This window comes from Dreissena polymorpha, chromosome 9 (assembly GCF_020536995.1).
Source record: "Dreissena polymorpha isolate Duluth1 chromosome 9, UMN_Dpol_1.0, whole genome shotgun sequence".
Lineage (NCBI taxonomy): Eukaryota > Metazoa > Mollusca > Bivalvia > Myida > Dreissenidae > Dreissena > Dreissena polymorpha.
Window position 1 is genome coordinate 39,025,882 of NC_068363.1, and position 22,655 is coordinate 39,048,536.

General features: G+C 34.4%; 2 protein-coding genes across 15 annotated transcripts in view; one reads left to right on the forward strand and one right to left on the reverse strand.

Moving 5' to 3' along the window:
• The window catches only part of LOC127845157 (sphingomyelin phosphodiesterase 3-like), a 67,145-nt gene extending 63,763 nt beyond the window's left edge, over positions 1–3,382 (reverse strand). Inside the window, exon 1 of one of the 4 annotated variants that reach the window (XM_052375899.1) lies at positions 1,707–3,382. In XM_052375899.1, coding sequence (XP_052231859.1) covers positions 1,707–1,721 — 15 coding nt within the window. In that variant the 5' untranslated portion in view covers positions 1,722–3,382. The other 3 variants (XM_052375898.1, XM_052375902.1, XM_052375901.1) reach the window with 3 other exon arrangements.
• The window catches only part of LOC127845158 (probable tubulin polyglutamylase TTLL9), a 55,600-nt gene continuing 33,941 nt past the window's right edge, over positions 997–22,655 (forward strand). For 2 of the 11 annotated variants that reach the window (XM_052375903.1, XM_052375909.1), the window contains exons 1-9: positions 1,504–1,643; positions 4,443–4,510; positions 5,331–5,380; positions 6,580–6,666; positions 10,278–10,334; positions 14,091–14,132; positions 15,717–15,779; positions 21,073–21,184; positions 22,434–22,553. In XM_052375903.1, the coding sequence (XP_052231863.1) occupies positions 4,493–4,510; positions 5,331–5,380; positions 6,580–6,666; positions 10,278–10,334; positions 14,091–14,132; positions 15,717–15,779; positions 21,073–21,184; positions 22,434–22,553 (549 nt within the window). In that variant the 5' untranslated portion in view covers positions 1,504–1,643; positions 4,443–4,492. Of the gene's footprint in view, positions 1,016–1,126; positions 1,160–1,503; positions 1,657–4,442; positions 4,511–5,330; positions 5,381–6,579; positions 6,667–10,277; positions 10,335–14,090; positions 14,133–15,716; positions 15,780–21,072; positions 21,185–22,433; positions 22,554–22,655 lie in introns of those variants that run through there. The other 9 variants (XM_052375913.1, XM_052375914.1, XM_052375906.1 and 6 more) reach the window with 8 other exon arrangements.

The window sequence follows — 22,655 nt, forward strand, 5'->3', positions numbered from 1 at the left end:
CTATAAAATAAAAAGTAAATAAAATAGAATTTCAATACCGGTATGCACAAAACCTGCGACACATAATAACCGAGTCTTAGCATTGCATCCTCAATTTTGCAAAGGTTAATTCTAGAACCTAACCTTTATATATAATAATATCCATTTATTTTTTGTATATTAATCATGTAAATGAAATAAGAACTGAAATTAATTATAGCAGTTTTAATACGTAAACAAAACTAATGAGATGGTGTGTGAATTATAATGCTCCCTAAATGTATAATCAACTTAAAACTAATAAAGTAACTTAGCTTTTAAGTTTATGATTATGATCAATCACAGAAGTTACATTTTACATTTGTTACAAATGAAGACAAGTCCGGTACGACATAGCGCGGGTACGATCTGGAACAGATTTTCTTTGACATATTTAACACAATAATTTAGGTGATTTAAGTAAATTCATACCTGCATCAATACCAGATGAGACGATTTCTCTTCCTGCCAAACAAATACTGTGTTTATCGTACCGATATCCGTAAAACTGCTCAAAAGATCGCTCCCGAATTCACCGTAACAACAATGTAATAATTCCGCGGAAAGGGGAGTAACTCTACTGAACAGGTATAGTGGTGTTGGAAATAAATAAATATATATTATTTCACGCGCATATACCTGATTCAAATGGTTAGGATTAATTAAAAAACACAATAATTAATTTATTAAAAGCTAAATCTCAAGTGAATCTGCCTTCTTTCTGCAAAATATTGGCATTCGAATTTTTTACTTTCACTTTTGAGCAATGATTTTTTCTTTTCCAGTCATGGCAAGGTCAGATACCGCTTATTTGGACATATCTCCTCCCACATATGCAAATTTTTCATTTGGATTACTTCTTTTATGCTCGTAGTGAAGCGTTAAAAACACCCCACATTTTTCGGTCAACTTTTTGCCTGAACACCGATTGCGCAATAATTTGCATAGCAGGTGCGTGGTTATTGCTAATGCTACATACATGGAGGAAATTCCTGATGTGTGCACGCTTATTTAACTGGTTTTCATTGAGATCCACAATATGGACAAATTTTTTGTGTTATTATCTATATCATTGTGGGTCAATATCCACGTATACATGAAGGGTGGACATAGCAGTGTCACTAACCTATACAGTGCTGTGGTATTGATTACAATCTATGACTATGTGAGATAGATCACATTTTACACTTACCAGTTCAAACTGTTTGCTATAAATAATCTCTCTTATATGCAGACATACTGAAGACGACCTGCTCAATCGGTCTCAATGTTTATTCTCGGTTTTAAAGTTTAAAAAATCAGAAAATGGCACTGTGGTTGAGGACAGCTAATTTAACTTCCTTATATTACTCAAGGACATTACGACACCTACATGTCATATTTACATTTTGATGAAACATTAAAGGCAGCTTGCATAAAACTTCACATAGATTGTATACAAAAAATAAATGGCATATATCGAATCAATGTATATTCACACGTTTATTTTATACGATAAAAATAGCAAATACCGTTGCTTACGTCAAAGAACGCTTTACGATGTAAACAAACAACTAAGTTAAGAATTAGAATATCTGATATGATTTGCGCAATCAACCATTCCACACTACATTTATGAAGCATAGGTAAACATAAAAAGTACAGCATTTATTTCAAACGTGTACATTTATTACAATTTAGTCACTTACCGCAAATAACATCATGCTTTCAAAGTTGCAATAAGTTTTCGCGACATGAGCTCAATATTCATTATCCAGGCAATGTTTTGGTAATTTCATATTCATTAAAAAGGCGTTGTTTAATCTGTAGTCATACTCTTGTGTATGATAATCTTAGTTGTTTAAAGAAAGAAAACTCCAACGTCTATCAAGTGTTGTTTTTAAAAAGTTATTCAGTTGTTTTGGGTGTTCAGGCTCACATGTTTTGTGCTTGTTATCTCGTCATGTATTTAATTTAACTTTATTGAGCTATACTAAATGGAGTATAGAATTATTCTATGTTTAATAAAGCTCTGTTTATGAAAGTAAGTTTGTCAGTCCAGTAATCATTTCATGCAGTTTCAGCTCACACTAGCTTTTCCTAAATTAAAAATAAACTGTTAATTTAATATAGACTTAATGCTGATGTATTCAAAGTATCTTTCTTCCCATATATTTGTTGTGAATGAGTTTTCTTTTATTTGAAGTATTTACAAAACTGAATATATATAGGCCGTGCTCTGTGACAAAAGGGTTTTATACGTGTGCATAACTTAAGGGTGGTCCCAGATCAGCCTGTGCAGTCCGTGGAGGCTTATAAGAGACAACACTTAACACTTAATTAGATTTTTGCTAATAAGAGACTTTCTTTAAATGGAAAATATCATAAAAGCAGAAAGTGACGTCCCTGATTAGCCTGTGCGGACTACACAGGCTAATCTGGGACGACACTTTCCGCACATCAGGCATTAAACCCCTAAGATGAGACTACATTTTCGAGAAAAAAGTAATGCCCTTCACCTAGTTTTATTTTTAGCGATATACTTTCTTTGAACTAACCAAGGTCTAGAATACCCCAAACAATTGTTGTACATCCATTGAAGTAGCGAAACAAATCTTCAGCATACAGATTTTACAATACTGACTAGACATGTTCCGAATTATCAGAAAATATAATAAGTGACTTTTTATGTTTTAAAGGATTTCAACATCTTTTGTTTAGCCTTTAGGCCATTCTATAATTTGTTATCCCCTGCCAAAGGCGGAGGGATATAGAGTTGGGCCTGTCTCGTCCGTCCGTCCGTCTATCACAAAACTTTTTTGGGCAATATCTCAGAAACTAAATAAGATATTAACATAAAACTTAATGAGTATGGATATCAATGAGGGGAAGTGCCATGAACAAGGACCATAACCCTGCGCTTTCTTTAATAAGAATTTATTGCCCTTTTTTATGCTCCGGTAGGGTGGCATATAGCAGTTGAACTGTCCGTCAGTATGTCAGTACATGTATGTCAGTCTGTCCATCTGTCCGAAAAAAAAAAATTAAAGTTGGCCATAACTTTTGCAATATTGAAGATAGCAACTTGATATTTGGCATGCATGTGTATCTCATGAAGCTGCACATTTTGAGAAGTGGAAGTTTAAGGTCAAGTCATCCTTCAATGTCAAAGGTAAAAAAATAAAAAAACATTATTTTAAAGCGGCGCAATATAGGGGGCATTGTGTTTTTGACAAACACATCTCTTGTTTGTATGATGAATTTGTAAGGGCTATATCTTAGATATGATACAACATTTCAACATGAAACTTCATGGGGGTGTAGATATCAATGGGAAGAAGTGCCATGTGCAAAAAACCATAACCCTGCACTTTCTCAATGAAGAGTTTTGGCCCTTTCTTTTTTTTTTTATGATGTATTTATTCTAGGCTATATCTCGGAATGTGCTACAAGTTTTCAACATGAAATTTCATGAGTGTGTAGATATCAATGAGTAGAATTTCAATTCATAGAAACAATGACAATACACTTTATTATTACCTATTAATTATTACCATACACTTAATTCCACTGTAAATCATGGGATTTGCACCATTCCATAAACAAAGCTTATTTTGCAGGGGATATCAATTCAACTTATTTGCTTATTTGATGTGTAAGTCTGTCTGTACTTAGGTAGATCACATTATCCCCCTGACAATCTTAGAAATTATAAAAATTTAAGTTGTGTCCACTATTTATTTCCAAACAAATCAACCATAATCAGACAAGAAACCCTATTTTGATTGATCATCAATAAGTCCAACAAACAGTTGTGAAGACAGACAAGTTTGATAATTAACCATGATGCAGGGATGGAAAAAAGTTGGTGCCCTCAAGCTTATTGCCACCTTCTCTGTACATAAAGCTCTGAAAGATTCAGGGTTGGAAACCATGGCAACCATGGTCAGAAAGTTAGTTTTAATCCCTAAAATGCCGCAGAAACTTCAAACAACTTTTCTAGCATTCTTTTTTTGAGCTGTCTATTAAATTTGTCCAATAGTTTGTATTTACACCGAATATATTTTAAAGGTTTGCTTTTAAAATACAGGGGTTATACAAACATTTCACTAACACCAGTAATTTTACCTTCATCTAAATAATGACATGAATAGCATCAAAATATCACAGAGACAATTTATTAGTGAGATATATTTTGTCTGTCACTTTAAGGATACCGTAACATTGGAGGAACCATATGTACAGATATTGTAACTGTCTTCTGCAAAAAATATATATATAAACAAAGAGCTTGCTTGTAGAGTTATGAGAGCTATGTCAATGATACACAGAGATCATGAAACCGGCACAAATGAACTAAATACATGTATTATTATATACTGTATAATAATGTATACATATTTTTTTCGTACACAGTTGTTTTAACATCTATGTATCTTTTTCAGGTGCTGATTTCCAGTTCTTATTGGTAATGTAAAATAGACATCTTCAAAAAATGTCAAAACCCAATAGAGTAAGTATAAATAATATTAAATAATCATAATTTCATTAAACACTGATGTAATTAAAAATTGTATACAGTTTTTTAATATGTTATAAAATGGTTAGCTAAGCTCATAGCTTCACTTTGCTATACTCGGTCAAATATAATATTCTAACGAGATGTTTAATTATTTTCACAGACATTTATTAAAGCTACAAATATTATTGTTAATTTTATGTTTATTTTAGCTCTAAAAGAATTGTAATAAGTACTCAAAGAAGAATTTTCAAATATAATTTGTGATTGATGAAATTCGTGACTTTAGGCAGCTACGTTTTATTTTTAAGAATATAAAAACAAGTTGCCCAATGGCTCATCCTTGACATTTCTCCCATATACTGCTGGAACCTGGGATATTTGAGCCATGGTCTGTGAAAAGAAGGTTTAATGCATGTGCAGTCCGCACAGGCAAATCAGCGACGACACTTTCCACTTTTATGATATTTTTTGTTTAAAGAGAGTCTCTTCTTTGCAAATATCTAGTTTAGGCAGAAAGTGTTGTCCCTGATTAGCCTGTGTGTACTGCACAGGCTAATCTGGAACGACACTTAACTCATGTGCATTAAACCCCCTATTCATGCAGTGCGGCCCATTTCTTTTGGCTTTTATTCTTTATTACAAACCTTAGTAAAATGATTTAATATTAAATTGAGTCTTCACTTATTTTGTAAAGCATATTATTGTTGCAAACATTTGTGTATTGTTTTATTATTATTTAAAACATGTATTGCCATATTTGATTGAAATGGAAATGACATTTATTTCATGACAATGTCTCGCTTATTTTCAGGTTCCTGGTTACATGCAGTCAAAGGGTAACCGCAACAGAGGGCCTATAGGGTGAGCCTTACATCTGAGCAGTGTCACGAGAAAATGGGTCTTATTCCATATGGGCCGTGCTCTGTAAAAAGGGGGTTGAATTCATGTTCGTAATGTGTCGTCCAAGATTTGCCTGTGCAGTCCGCACAGGCTAATCAGGGACACAATTTTCTGCTTTAATGATATTTTCTGTTTAATGAAAGTCTCTTCTTAGCAAAAATTCCAGTTTAGTCTGAAAGTGTCGTCCCTGATTAGCCTGTGTGGACTGCACAGGCTCATCTGGGATCACACTTTACCCACATGCGTTAAGCCCTTTTTTCACTGAGTGAGTCTCGTATACAGAGTTTAATAAAGCAGTTACAGCAAAAATTACTGATCAAATCTTACAATGTATATACTAGTAGTAACTTGAAGAATGCCTTAATTGAGAATACAAATTACTCATATAAAGTTAAGGTCTGTTTCTTCATGTTTGTAATATTACTTGTCAGGCTTTCACTGAGAGCCTTAGGATGAGTGCCATGAATTTGGTTTTGGCAGAATTCAATTAGCAATTAATCTACCACAGTCACACATGCATGCACATTAGAATGAGAAGGGAGCTTACTGTGGGTTATTACCCCGATATACCAACAGTTGTTAGTATGACGTCACTTTGATTGTCTGCGCACTGTTTATGAATGAAGACGATGTCATTTGATTTTCATTGTTGTGGTCACGTCACATTTTCGCAGAAAAGTGGAGAATATTCGGTTCATATAATTCTCATTTATAACCTTTAAATTGCGAATAACTTATTAATGAAATTGTATTAGAATCGAAATAATCAACGTGTAAGCATTGGTTATTGTGGTAATAACCAACAACTTATTGTTTGCAGTTCCGATGCTTCATTTTTGTTACCAAACCACTTTGGCTACGCCCTCATCGTTTAATTACTACGCATTGGAATTCCAAACTGTTGGTTATAACTGCAATAACCAACGCTTACACATTGATTATTTCTTAAATACATGTACAAATGACCCAAATAATCATAGATCTGGATGAGCCTTGGTGAACGCTACATATTTTTAATGAAAACTGTGTCAGTGGATAAGAGAAGTCTGTTTGGCCACTGCTAGATAAGATAAAAGGCACTGGCCAGTATATCTGAATGCCCGTTAATGTCATCTGTTGTAATACCATACATGGAATGAACATTAACTATTTGCTTGCAGTGATAGGGAGATACGGTACAAATGTTCGATGACAAACACTATACTAGATGTGCTGCGCGCTAGACCAGGCTGGCAGGAAGTGGCAGGGTAGGATACGTGTGATGTTGTGTGACTGGATACGTCAGACCTCTGTTTTGTTTTGTCAGAATTTTAGTAACAGATTGAAGTCCTTTGATTTAACACTGAGATATTTAACAATGCAGCATTTGTGTTTCATTATTGTAATTAATATTTAATATTTGTTGATGACAAAATAAATTACAATAGGTAGTCTTCTTTACCATTATTCATCAAATTGGATCATCTTTCTTTTGTGCTGTAATTATTATTATTTTTATTTAATATTTGTAAATGAGAAATATAAATACCAATTATATATATGGAGTCTTCATCACTGGTATTCATGACAGTTATCCTCTTCATTCTTTGGAAGAGACATGATGATATAAATTTCAGTAGACATTTTCCTTAAAAGCTCATTTTGTATAATAGAACTTAACTCAGCAAATATTATACACTGTAAAATATGTCTACTTTATCTAATATTTTGTCCTACATATTTAATTATATAGGGTGCAGATACTGTAGCATATGTATATCCAATTATTGGAAAGTTAAATTAGGTTGTATATTATATAACTTCACATTTTATTTTGTATTTAAATATATATATTTACTTTCCTGTCAATAGATTTCTTGCAAGTTTTGAGATTTTTGTTCAGTTAAACATCCAAAGAATCACTTTATGATGCTTACATCATGACATATCTAACTTGTTGATATGTACATGCATTTCTTGCTAGATTACTTTTAACAATATATATTTAATCAAACATAATTCAGGGCTTTGATTGTGTTTACATTATGATAACGCTAAATCCGTAAGTAAAACCAATATTTTATTTCGCGATCCATACACAAGTACATTTAGATTGTTCTTAATTTACATGATATTATCCTATGAGAGATGTAACATTTGATTCTTATTGTTTGTGTATCCAAAAAATTACTGTAAATAGATGTTATATTTGATGGGTTGTTTTGTATGCTTACATTCTATTCATAAGTGTTCGTCTTAGATAAGGAAGGAATCAGTTTCAGACTTCTAGTATACAAACACTTAAATTTAGTAGTTCTCTTTTTCTTAAACAAGAATTAGTGAACAAAAAGTGTAGCAGCCGATATAGCAAACATTTTTAGCTCATCTATTTTTTGAAAAAAAATTATGAGCTATTGTCATCACCTTGGCGTCGGCGTCGGCGTCCAGTTAGGTTTGGCGTTTAGGTCCACTTTTCTCAGAAAGTATCAATGCTATTGCATTCAAACTTGGAACACTTACTAACTATCATGAGGGGACTGGGCAGGCAAAGTTAGATAACTCTGGCGTGCATTTTGACAGAATTATGTGCCCTTTTTATACTTAGAAAATTGAAAATTTTGGTTAAGTTTTGTGTTTAGGTCCATTTTATTCCTTAAGTATCAAAGCTATTGCTTTCATACTTGCAACACTTACTAACTATCATAAGGGGACTGTGCAGGCAAAGTTATGTAACTCTGACTGGCATTTTGATAGAATTATGTGCCCTTTTTATACTTAGAAAATTGAAAATTTGGTTAAGTTTTGTGTTTAGGTCCACTTTATTCCTACAGTATCAAAGCTATTGCTTTCATACTTGCAACACTTATTAACTATCATAAGGGGACTGTGCAGGCAAAGTTATGTAACTCTGACTGGCATTTGGACGGAATTATGGGCCCTTGATACTTAGAAAAAAATAGAAAATTTGTTAAAGTTTTGTGTTTTGGTCCACTTTACCCCTAAAGTATCATAGATATTGCTTTCATACTAGAAACACTCGCAAACTATCATAAGGGGACAGTAAAAGGACAAGTTGCATAACTCTGGTTGTCATTTTTACAGAATTATGGCCCTTTTTTGACTTAGAAACTTTGACTTTAAGGTTAAATTTTGTGTTTTGATCCACTTTACTTCTAAAGTATCAAGGCTATTGCTTTCAAACTTTAAATACTTTCATGCTATCATGAGGTTACTGTACCTTGCAAGTTGAATTTTACCTTGACCTTTGAATGACCTTGACTCTCAAGGTAAAATTATTAAATTTTGCTAAAATTGCCATAACTTCTTTATTTATGATTAGATTTGATTGATACTTTGACAAAACTACTCTTACCTGACATACCACAATAGACTCCACCCAAACCATCCCCCGTGCCCTCCCCCCCCAAATCCCCCCGCCCTAATTTTTTTTTTAAGATCATCTCACAAATGACCACCACACCCTCACACTATACTCCCCCACCCACCCCACCCCCAATTTTTTTTTAAACGGTTAAAAAACACAAATATTTATTTTTATTATTTTATTTTTGAAATACCGTCCAACCATTGCACACAAGAATCCCCTCCCCCCAGCTCCCCCCTAATTTTCTTTTTTTTTAAGATCATCTCACAAATGACCACCACACCCTCACACTATACCCCCCCACCCACCCCACCTCCAATTTTTTTTAAACGGTTAAAAAACACAAATATTTATTTTTATTATTTTATTTTTGAAATACCGTCCAACCATTGCACACAAGAATCCCCTCCCCCAGCTCCCCCCTAATTTTCTTTTTTTTAAGATCATCTCACAAATGACCACCACACCCTCACACTATACCCCCCCCCCCCCCATCCCCCCCAATTTTTTTTTTGCATTTTTTCCGCATTCTTGGAAGATAATGTTATAAATGTCCACACCCCCACACTATACACCCCTCCACCCCTCTTCACTCCACCCCTCCCTCCTTTGTGATTGAAATTGAGTGTCTCTTCACCTTTAAAAAGAAAATAGATGAGCGGTCTGCACCCGCAAGGCGGTGCTCTTGTTATTGAATTGCTGTTCCCCACTTTGTGATATTCAGATTTCTATGAACTAAGCTTGCATTTATAATCTTTGTATTTTATTGCAAGGCTTTTAAAGTAATGTTTCATGCATATATTTTATTCAATGCTAGGATTGAATAATCCAGCTTCAATTGTAATTGTATTGCTGATGCTATGAAAGGGAAAGGGAGTTTACACATTGATTGTATTTGATGCTTAAAAAGGAAATGAAAAGCAAACATTACATATATATTTTATTCTAGGCTATGAAAGGAAAGCAATGAAATGAAAATGAAATGAAAATGAAAAGAAATGAAAAGCAAGCATAACATTTATATTTTATTCAAGGTTATGAAATTAAAGCAAGCTTTACGTAAACATTTAATATAGGCTGTGAAATAAAAAGCAAACTTTAAGCATATATTGAATACAAGACTAAAATTTACAACATGCTTTACATGTGTATCTTATGGTAGGCTATGAAATTAAAAGCTTCCATTACAAATACATATTGTGCTTGGCTATTACAAGAAAATCCTGCTTTACACCAATGCATGTATTTTATTTTACACTATGTACGTGAAAGCATGCTTTAAATGTGTATATTTTATGCTAGGGTTTTAAAAGAAAGGCAAGCTTTGTGTGTGCATATTGTTCCCAGGCTATTGTTTTGCAGGTTTGCTTGGCATGTTTTCCTCCATTCATAATCATCCCCTCTAGCCATAGATTGAATGGGCCTGTCATAGATTGCATGTGTCTTGTGGTACACTGTTCCACTATCATCTCTGTCCTTATCTGCAATTTGCAGCCCCAATGTGAGCGCTCAACAGCAACAACAGCAACAACAACAGGGAGCCACAAAGGGGTAAGAATTGCATCCTCATTCATATTTCATTGCCAGCATAAGGAATTTTAAGCGAGGCTGTTTTCGGAGAAAACCCGAGCTATTGTCATAGCCAGCTCATCGTCCGCCGTCCGCCATAGGCGTCGTGCTAAAACCTTAACATTGGCCATAACTTTTTATGTCCCCCACTATAGTAGTGGGGGACATATTGTTTTTGCCCTGTCTGTTGGTCTGTTGGTCTGTCTGTTGGTCTGTTTGCGCCAACTTTAACATTTTGCAATAACTTTTGCTATATTGAAGATAGCAACTTCATATTTGGCATGCATGTGTTTCTCATGAAGCTGCACATTTTGAGTGGTGAAAGTTCAAGGTCAAGGTCATCCTTCAAGGTCAGAGGTCAAATATATGTGGCCAAAATCGCTTATTTTATAAATACTTTTGCAATATTGAAGATAGCAACTTGATATTTGGCATGCATGTGCATCTCATGGAGCTGCACATTTTGAGTGGTGAAAGGTCAAGGTCAAGGTCATCCTTCAAGGTCAGAGGTCAAATATATGTGGCCCAAATCACTTATTTTATGAATACTTTTGCAATATTGAAGATAGCAACTTGATATTTGGCATGCATGTGTATCTCATGGAGCTGCACATTTTCAGTGGTGAAAGGTCAAGGTCATCCTTCACAAGGTCAAGGTCATCCTTCAAGGTCAAACATCATATAGGGGGACATTGTGTTTCACAAACACAACTTGTTAAATATTGAAGATAGCACCTTGATATTTCCCATGCATGTGTATCTCATGGAGCTGCACATTTTGAGTGGTAAAACTTTTTCAAGGTGAACATCATCCTACAAGGTCTAGGGTCGAAAAAACAAAGTCAAGGGAAGTAATAAGTTTTAAATGGACATGCATGTAGTTACATGTATCTGACCTGCCCACGTATATATTTTTGTTAAATAAATCAAAGCAGCGCAGTAGGCGGCATTGTGTTTCTGACAAACACATTGTGGTAAAAGGTCAAGATCAAGGTCATCCTTTACGGTCTACGGTAAAAAATACAAATTTAAGGGAAGTAATAAGCTTTAAAAAGGGAGATAATTATTCAATATTGAACATAGCCACTTTATATATTTGGCATGCTTGTGTATCTCATGGAGCTGCACATTTCGAGTGCTCAATCACAGTCACGGTAGTGGCTTTTAATTATTTGCTACTAAAAATAGAGATTTGTTAGAGACAATTATTTTCAAACTCTGGCTACGATCTTTATTTTATTTTTTGAAAAAAAAAAAAATAAAAAAAAATGGCTATGATCTCTTTTAAACCACAGGCCTTGGTTGTCAGTGATGTCTGACATGGTCATAATTGACTGTGAGACCCTCTCCCCCCCCCCCCCCCTGGTTGGATTGGACAAAATTCAAGGGAAGTAATAAGCTTTAAAGGGAGATGATTTCTTTACCGGCCAAATGATAAATAGCAATTTTATTTCAAAGCGGCGCAATAGGGGGCATTGTGTTTCTGACGAACACATCTCTTGATATAATTATCATATCTTACCTGTTCTAATTTGTGAATGCTTGTTGTAATTTGTGAATGCTAGTTTTCATTAAATACCAGTGGACTTATGTCCATACATACATGATGAACTCTGGCTATGATCTCTTTGATAAACCACATGCCTTGGTTGTCAGTGATGTCTGACTTGGTCATTTCTGACTGTCTACATACCTCCCCTCTCCCCCCCCCCCCCCAGTTGGATTGGACAAAATCCAAGGGAAGTAATAAAGCTTTATGGAAAGCTTCACTACCAAAAGGAGATGTGCATATTAACAGCAGGTTCTGGTCGGATGATTTTTTCACAGAGTTATGGCCCTTTGAAATTTTCCATAACTGTACATATAGTGCAATTCTTGTCCCCCCAACTACTGACTGGAATTCAATGAAGCTTTTTGTGAAGCTTAAATACGTTGAGGAGATGCTCATGTTATTTGTGGGTTCTGGTTAGATGATTTATTAAGAGAGTTATGGCCCTTTGAAATTTTTAAGTTGCTAAACCATCCATCGTATCATTTTGTCCAAAGTTATGCCCCTCAAGACGTTTCCTTTTATCAGAATATATAGTGCAATATTGTGACAAAAAAACCTTTGGGGAGCATCACCCGTCTCCGACGGTTTCTTGTTGCAAGTTGTTTTTTAATAGTGGAGGCTTAAAAAAAAAGCATGCACACAAATTTACAAGATTTTAATTCACAGGTTGTTAAAATAATATTATGTTTTGTTAAAAAAATTTGCATAAAATATCTTAAAAAGTAGATGCTGTGTGATGTATGCAGCTGAAAGTTTATGATTATCTAATAGGAAAGCCCACATAAATGCTAAAGAACCCTACATTGAAGGATTTTATTTTAGTATGACTATATATTTGTATTGACCCTAATATAGATTTCACTGTGGATCAAGTCTGAAAGTCAGACTCACTTTGCTGGAGTTTAGTGACCAATAAACAAGCTGTGCTCTGGAAAACCTGGGCTTAATACATGTGCGTTACCTGTGTCCCAGATTAGTCTGTTCATTCAGCACAGGCTAATCAGTGATGACACTTTTCGCTTTTATGGAATGTTTGTTTGAAAAGGAAGTAGAAATTAAAACTTATTTTAGGTTGAAAGTGTCATCCCTGATTAGGCTTTATGCACATGAATTGAGCCTGGTTTTCCCAGAGACTGGCCCAAATAAATGTTTGAGGTTGCAGTGGTGTAGTGGATATGGTGTCCGCCTAGCGATCGGGAGGTAATGCGTTTCATCCCCATAGTGGGATAGTTCTTTAGATTTTCCCCATAGACACCAAGTACTGGTTCTCGTCCCAGGAAATGGACTCGAGAGCGTTTCAAATAAGCCATAGGCTTTCTATGCAATCAAGCTTAAATGAATAGGTTTTAACTAAATAAATGTCAGGAGTGCAGATATGTATGCAGACAATAATGAGAATGTTTTCCATTTACTGCACACAAATATTTTGGGTTGGCATAAAATACATATATTATACTTTGTGTACACATCATTATGAAGTATAATTTTTCTTTTATATGCTACATCATGTATCATGCCAACTACAATTAACAGAGTATTCATGCACATTTGTGTTGTCTTCATTTTGCTTGTTTAACATTGAGTTTGGCATACCCAATATTTTTTAGTTTTTGCAGAAGTGGAACTTAATTGCAGCCTTTTATGAACATACAATAATGCTGTGCATAATTAGTTTTGAAGTGAACATCCCTGATAAGGAATAGGTTTTTTTCGAGCCACACAAATTTGTCTGTTTATATGCAAATCTGTGCAAAATCAGTTTAATGCCATGTGCAGTTTGGTCAGTATCTACCATGTTCAATATTAAGCCAGACCATGTTTCCTGGCCTCATGAGCTCACATAATGACTTCCCATCAAATAATATATCTAGAGCTACACTGATAGGTTATGTCTAAGCCCCATTTTTGCATGAAGCGGGACAAAATCAGTACCAGTACCTTAACCTTTTCCCACTGTGCAAACAGCATAAAATCAGAACAGCCTGAGAGTAACTCGCAGTCTGTTCAGGTTTTATGCTGTTTGCTGCTCATCACTACCTAAGGGATCAAAATGAAGCCTTCAAAACTTGAATCTATTAAGAAAGCTTGTTAATTAAATTTAACTTTAACTGACTACAAATGCGTCAAAATATGTTTCTAAGTGATAACAGTTAAACACAATGTTATGTACTTTTTTAACTGTTCAGGTCAGCTGTGTCAAGCACGCAGCAAGGAAAAGACAAATCAGGGTAAATATAATGTACCGATAGTACACTTAATGAGCTGCGTTCTTTGAAAAGGGGGTTTAATGCATGTGCGTAAAGTGTCGTCCCAGATTCGCCTGTATGGTTCGCATAGGATAATCAAGGACGACACTTTCCGTCTAAACTGGATTTTTGCTAAGAAGAGACTTTCTTCAAAGAAAAAATATCATAAAAGCAGAAAGTGTCGCCATCTTATTTCTAATTTTACATTATGCTTTATTGCTCTACTACTACTTGTATAACGCGGTAGTTAAATTGTCAGGAAAGAAATAAAGTTGTGTTTTATATTCTATATCTTACTCTTGAGAAACCATTATCATAGAATAATTGCTATTCTTTAGAATTTTCCTGGAATGTGATACAAAATCCATTCATTTTTATCATGAGACATTATTCAATGATAATGTTTACGCTCCTTTTCATGTTTGCGCCCTGTTTGCAGATTACCGTCTGCTAAAGTTGATGATCAAGCCTCGTTCTGGAAAAACTTTTTTTAATTCATGTGTGTTAAGTGTAAATCCAGATCAGCCCGTGCTAAACAGGGCCGACTCTTCTGCTTTGAAGATTTTATTTCTTTAAAAAACATCTCTTCCTAACCCTTTCAGTGCGGGAACCGAATTTTAAAGGCCTTTGCAAACAGTTTGGATCCAGATGAGACCCCACAAAACAAGGGCGTCTCATCAGGATCCAAACTGTTTGCTATACTGATAGTATTCTTTGAATTTTTTTTGAAGAAAATGCTAATTTTAGAAATTCAGCAGACGACATTTTAGCAGACAACAAATTTCCCAGCATGCAAAGGGCTAACAAAAATCCAGTATAGGCAGAAAGTGTCATCATGATCCTTGATACACCTGTGTAGACTGCACAGTCTAATCTGGGACAACACTTTAGGCACATGCATTAAGCTCCATTTTCCCATAACGAGGCTCAATTCATTCCATATGGCAATAAGTTAAGTGTTAAAATATTCAGTTCTTAAAAATAATTTTTAATCAGATGAGTTGCTGGGAGTGACTGGTAATTTGGTAAAACAGAAATTAAGGCACTAAAAACTAAATCATAATTTAAATGAAATTAACTATCCATATTTTTTATTTGAACCTAGTGAAAAGGTGGTGAATCAATTTTCTTGTCGTGGGAAAACATGAAGTACAACATAACAACTTTGCTCTTTATTTGTCACACTTATTAATTCCTGTGTAAGGTATTTATTATAACTATCTATTTGTAACAAGTAAACACTGACTTGTTTGTGCACTAACACATTTTCATCACGTCCAACTATTCATCGTATTCAATAATATCCTAACTGTATGTTAACCCTTTTCCACTTAGAAGCAAAGTAAAAATGGCTATGTGCAAACAGCATCAAACCAGATATAATGCTGTTTGCTGCTCATCAGTAATGAAGCCTTAAAAACTTCAATCTAGTATGAACGGTCTTTAATAAAGATAACTTTTTAAAGGACTACAAATGCGTCAAAATACGTATCTAAGTGGTAATGGGTTAACATGCTTTACTTCACTTGTTGTGTGCTTCTGTCACGCCATGTGTTGTTGTTGTAGTAGTTCCCAGAATCCTGCCCCAAACAAGGAGCCCACAAACACAACCACCAGTTTTAAGACTAGGTAGGTGACATGCACGTGCAGTACAGCGTGTTGTTGCTGCAATCAGTTTCATCAATCAGTTGCTATCATTTGTGATTCAAAATTGTGCAACCTTTTTCATTCATTTTGCACGTATGTATTTTCTGCAATCATTTAGCTTATGAAAGCAATCTGTCTTTTTCAACTGTCAGCAGTAATTGCTCTGCTGTTTTTTTTAGCTCACCTTAGCACAACGTGCAAATAGTGAGCTTTTGTGATCCCCTTTTTACTGTTGTGCATCACACCTTGTCAATTTACCTTGTTACCTCTCTAGAGGCAACATTTATTCATTTATTGTGCAATCTTCATGAAACTTGGTCAAAGCATGTGTGATGTGTCCCTGTAATATCTTGGACAAGTTCGAAAATGATTCTGGTTACATGTAGTTGAAAAACTTGACTCCCAATGGGCGTGGCAGTTTTCCTTATATGGCTATACTTAAACCTTGTTAACACTCTAGAAGTCACATTTATTTCCATTCTTCATTAAGAACATTTATTCTAATGATTTCTTGGATTAGTTCAAAAACGGTCTCTTAAAAACATGGCTGCAAGGAGAATGGATATAGCCTCATATTGTTACAGAAAAACACTCTAGAAATCACATTTTTTAGTTCTTCATGAAACTTTGTCAGAACATTTGTTCAAAAGATATCTGGGCTCAATTCAAAAATGATTCCAGTCCTTTTTTAAACATGGCTATATACCTAGGGCGGCGCATTTTTTCCTTATATGGCTTTAGTAAATCCTTGTTAACGCAATAGAAGTAATATTTATTGTCCAATCTTTATGAAACTTGGTTAGAATATGATATTCTAATGATAGCTTGGCTGAGTTCGAAAATGGTTATGTAGCGTAGGAAAACATGGTAACCAGGGGGCAGGACATTTTTATGGCTATAGTGAAACCTTGTGAATACTGAATGCAATCTAAATGCAACTTAGTCAGAATGTTGTTCTAATGACTCGGTCAAGTAAGGAAATGTTTCTGCTTTGTTGAAAAAACACCGGAGAGGGGGGGGGTGTGCAGGTTTATATGGCTATATTAAAACTTTGTTTTCGCTATATTAGCCACATTTATTGGTGAATCTTCATGAAACCCTGGTCAGAAAATGTTTCATAATGAAATCTCAGCTGAGATTGAAACTTGGTCATGTGAGCTCAAAAGCTAGGTCTTATTAAAATAACAACTTATTTATACTCTAGAAGCCACTTTTTTGGCTCAATCTTCATGAATCAGCTAGCACTTGTTCAGAATGGTCTAGTTCCTTTGGGTCTCAGGTGAGCGCCATAGAGCCCATGGTCCTCTTGTTTGTTGTTAATTGTGATAAGACTTTTAGATTTGAGGGTAAAATGCATTTGGGCAATTAATAGTTGTAATGGCTTGGAACACTTACCCTAGCTACATTTGTAAAAGAGCCTTTGGTGCATATATTTTCACAGGTAAAGACAGTCTTGGTTTATCTTTTACCAAGTAGCTGCTACAGTAGATGTATGAACATTATTGCTTTTGCTGTTTAAAGTTGCATCTTTTTGTTATGGTTCAATATAAAGCCACACTGGCTAGGTTATTTCATATGTAATTGCTTTTTAGAAACAACCTTTATTGACATGTTGAGTGTTTTTCGTTGTTTTGCAGCAATATATTAAAGGCAGGCACAGTTGCAAATGCCTCCTTTAGTAGCCCCCTTCCGGCCAGGACTGTGTGAGTGTCCTCTGTATTCTTGTAGTCATAACCTATTCCCTTGTCTTCCTTGGATGATATTAATAATATGATAGCATAATAGAGGATAACAGTGATGGTTGGCAACATTTACTCACAGTTTGTCTGTTAGCTTATGTTAGAAGTTGTTATCAATGTCAGATTTTAAAAATTAATTCCCTTTTTCAGGTTATTGAGAAACATAATTATATGGAATTATTTCCCTTAAATGCTTCAAGATTTCATCACTATAAGCTTTAAAAGAATTGACCAGTCGCCAAATTATCGATCGCTCCGCCCACATAGTCACGTGGTCTAGTGATTAAAATACTCTGACAAGCAGATCGCAATGATAGCCGATTAGGCGAGTGAAATACTATATTTGTAATGATGTATCATGCTATTTACTACAATATAAATTGTTAAAGCCACACACTAAACTAAACTGCTTTGTAAAACTTTAATACAATCATAAATTCTTTAGAGAGAAATGGCGTAATCAAAATAAATGAGTAAACGACAGACTATCAGAAACGTTTCATTTACATATTATAGGGAGTTGAATAAAAATCTGTTGTAGAAATGAGCATTCATTTCATATTGATTTTGAACTTGTATTAAACAGCCTTACAGTGAATCCGATGGCTATTCGTATATAATTATTTTTTGAAAATATTTTTATTAAATGCAAATGACACATCTATATCATTATGTTTTTTTTGTTATTAAAAATGTTAAGATCTTTGTTTTATTGTGTTATTTTTAAAAAGACACTGATTATTTTTATTTAGATATAAATTAAATTTTGATTGAAACCATATAATTTAATATAGGCCTAATTTCGTGGTTTCATTAACAGATAGTCTGATATGCATTTTATTTCATGTAATTTTAATGCTAACCAGTTACATTTCACTATCGAAAAATGAAATGTTGGTATTACGGTGTTGTTCAAGAACATTCGAATGGAATATATTAAGCATATTATGCATGTGTTTATTTATAACAAGATGGACCTTATATGTTCATTGCAATGTTCACATTTGTATCAATATATGTAGTATTAGAAATGTTGTTGTTGTTGTAGTATAAGCCGTACATTTTACACTTGAAGTTGCTAAAGCTGGCTTAGCCGCATTGAAATCACCTTGTTGTTGTTTTTACTTTAGTTAAAACAATATATAAGTTTACAATTTATATTGATTTCCCTTGTTTATGATCCACAGAAAATAAAGATATAATTGGAAATCATTCAAGTAATTAAATAGTTTTCTTTTCTAGAATTCTTGTGTACAGTACCTAACAATGCCTTAATGTTCCTTCATTCTGAGATCCGCGCAACATACTGTCATTTATTAATTAAAGACAATTACGCTAAGATTATTAATAAGCACGAGTGGCAATTATTATGTAGCCCAAACTGCTTAATAATATTGTGCATCAAACGGTTTAACACTTTTATAGAACACACAACTGTTGTGGTCAAACTATTTATTGTGTTTGTTTTCTCATTACTCGTTCATATGTTCAACAAATAAAGGTAAAAAATGACCTTTTATAAAGTATAGCACCTACAATTTTGAATAATGATCAAACAGTAATGATCAGGCATTTGATATAAAATTTGTGTAAACTCTTAAAAATAACGTCCATTCCATATGTACGACACGCTTTGTTTGTCGGACAAAATGGCGGCAAGATAAGCGTTGCTGAGGGGTGTGTGAAAAATTGATATCTGAATGGCTGATCGGAAAATTTGATTGACAGGTGGCGACTGGTTATTTGCTGAGTCTTCATTCTTCCTGTGTTTTATTCCTGTTATTTTATCTCTGTGTAACTTAAGTGAAAAATTGTATTATTACATATAGATACATATGCTTATATTTCTCTAACATTTTTATTTACAATCTACCTTTCAGTGTTATGTTTATGCAATCAAATCTATGATATAAATGTTTAATGTTATGTATAGAAGATAATGCAGTTCTAATCTCTTTTGAATAAAAATATTTACATTGGTGCAATTTGTATCTCTCGCATTTTTAACACCATGTAGTTAGTTTTGTTAGAAGTGTTGCAGTTTATTGTGGTGTATGGGAATTCATCATTCTTGACCTCTTGTATAAGAATATGTAGTTATAATATCCTTTCATTATATATTTTTTTTAAACTTAATTCATAATTTTATATGGAAAATGACATTTATTTTTATCGTATGGCTTTATTTTAACCAAGCTAACATAATTGATGTTTATTTATTCTAAGCCTATAAAATTACAATCTCAGTACACCTACATGAAGAAATAAAATAAAATGTTGTCATGTGCATACTCTCTGTTGACTGCATTCATGTTTGGGATTTAAATAAATATGAAATTAAAAATAACAAATATGACAAGAAATGTTTTAGACCCTTTTTTCAGAACTGTTGAGGATTACTATGAATGATAGCCACAAAGAAAAGATAAAATCATGGCAGGGAATTTAAATGTTGACATATGCTGACACAATGCTTCACAAGACTGAGAATGAGAAATGTCAACTCAGTTTGTCAAAGCTATTTATTATGCTCCCCCAAAATTTATTTTTGGGTGAGCACATAGTTGTCGCTTCGTCTGTCCGTGTGTGCGTCTGTCTGTCTGCCCGTCCGTCCGTGCACAATTTTTGTCCGGGCTATTTCTCAGCAACTAATGACCGGAATTCAATGAACTTTATGGGAAGCTTCACTACCAAGAGGAGATGTGTATATTATCAGCGGGTTCTGGTCGGATGATTTTTCACAGAGTTATGGCCCTTTGAAATTTTCTATAAAAAAATTCTTGTCCCCCAACTACTGTGCCCTCAAGACGTTTCCTTTTATCTGAATAAATAGTGCAATATTGTGACAAAAAAACCTTTGGGGAGCATCACCCGTCTCCGACGGGTTTTTTCTTTATTTTTTTAAATAGACAGTTGAGCATGGAAGTGTATCTTATATCTTAATGTTTAGCATATTATTTAGCCTCGCTCTCGAAAAACCAGGCTGAACCCACGCGTGTAAAGTGTCATTACATATTGGCCCATGCAGTCTGCACAGGCGTATCAGGGATGACATTTTCCATTATTGAGGGTTTTTTGTTTAAAGGAAGTCCCTCCTTAGCCAAAAAACAGTTAAGATGGAAAGTGTCATCTCTGATAAGCCTGTGAGGATTGCGCAAGCTTATCTTGGATGACACTTTATGCACATTCATTAAGCTCAGTTTTTCCAGATCTAAGATACATTTTCTTAAGTGCAGTAGTGTAAGGACGACATGAAGAACTAGAGGACATTGTAGAACGATGCATTCTGGGAACAACTGGTCTTAATGCTTGTGCGTAAAGTGTCGTCCCAGATTAGCCTATCTAGTCCCCACAGGCTAATCAGGGACGACACTTTCTGCTTATATTGTATTTTTAATTTACAAGAGACTTCCTTTCAATTAAACTATTCCATAAAGCGGAAAGTTTGAACCTGATTAGCCGGTGTGAAATGCACAGGCTAATTCGGGATGACACTTTACGCACAAGCATTGAGCAAAGTTTGTTGTATGTTTCAGTGACGGTGACTGGGACTTCTTCTGGTGTGACCGGGAATGGCTGCACGCCAACTATGACTCCATGTTCCTGCAGGAGCACCAAAAGATACTTCATTTCAGGAACCATTATGAGGTGATTTGCCTGACCATGTGATCATTTGAGCATTGTCTTGGGAAAACAGAGCTTCATGCATGTGCGGAAAGTGTCATCCTTGATTAACCTGTGCAGTCTGCACAGGCTAATCACGGACAAAGCTTTCTGCTTGTATGTTTTTATTTCTGTTTGAAGGAAGTATTTTTACACCTAAATCCAGTTAAGTGATAAGTGTCGTTTCTGATAAACCTGTGCGGACTGCACAGGCTAATCTGGGATGAACCTTAACGCACATGCATTTAGTAGCCCAGTTTTCCCAGAATGTAGCGAATTAATGTTAAGCTCACCTGAGCACAATATGTGTAGCATTGTGTGAAGTTCATCATAAAATATTTCTTGTTAACAATATTGAGGCTAACATTTATATCAAATCTTGGAAAAACTTTAAATATTTTCTTGACAATATATAGGACAAGTATGAATCTGGGTCACTTGTGTCCAAAAACTAGGTTACCAGGTCAAGGTCAGAAAAACGTTTTTTTCAATTAAGAGACCACATTTGTACATCTTTTTAAAACTGTCTCAGAATGTTTATCTTTAGCGAGAGTGTTTCTCTTGACAACATCTAGACTGAGTTGGTATCTTGGTCATGTGCATCCAAAACAAGTCCTCCAGGTCAAATCTTCAAGGTCAAGTAAAAAACTTTAAGCACACAAACACTCTAAAAGCCACATTTTTCATCAAATCTTGATGAAACTTGGTCTAAATATTTATCTTGACACAATTTAGGCTGAGTTCAAATCACTGTCATGTGCATCCAAATATTTTGCCACACAGTCTTGTTTTAGAAAAACCTTGTTATCACTCTAGAGGCCACATTTATTGCTCACTTTTGAAAAAAAAATGTCAGTAAGTTTATTTTGAAAATATCTGATTTTTATTTGGGTAACATATATACAAAAACTAGGTCACCAGGTCAAATTAAAAAGAAAAACTTGTTACCACTGTAGAGGCCACATTGATGACTCATTCTTAATGAAACTTGGTCTGAATGTTTTTGCATGGTTATATAAATATCACCTTTTTTGTTATTTAGAACGTTTTTTCTCTAAATTTCATAATCATAATGGTATGAAGATGATTTACTATAATTACTAGATTTTTTAGCTTAATGTTGAGCGAAGATTATATTAGTTAATTGTACCTTATACAACAGTTTTTATGTGAGTTTGTTTTTTTTGCTGTAAAATGTACCTCATACAACAGTTATTTAAGGTTCTTTTTGCAGTTAACGCGTAAAAATCTGATGGTTAAGAACCTGAAAAGATTGCGCAAGCAGACAGAACGAGAACAGGGGAAAAAGGAGGCTGAGAGTTTCGACTTTTTTCCAACGACATATGAGCTGCCTGTAAGTAAAGCGTTTGGTAGGCAGGGCTGTTTTCATACCCTTATAATGCGATTCAATACCATTACAGGTAATATTGGCGGATAAAACACACAAAAAATGTTT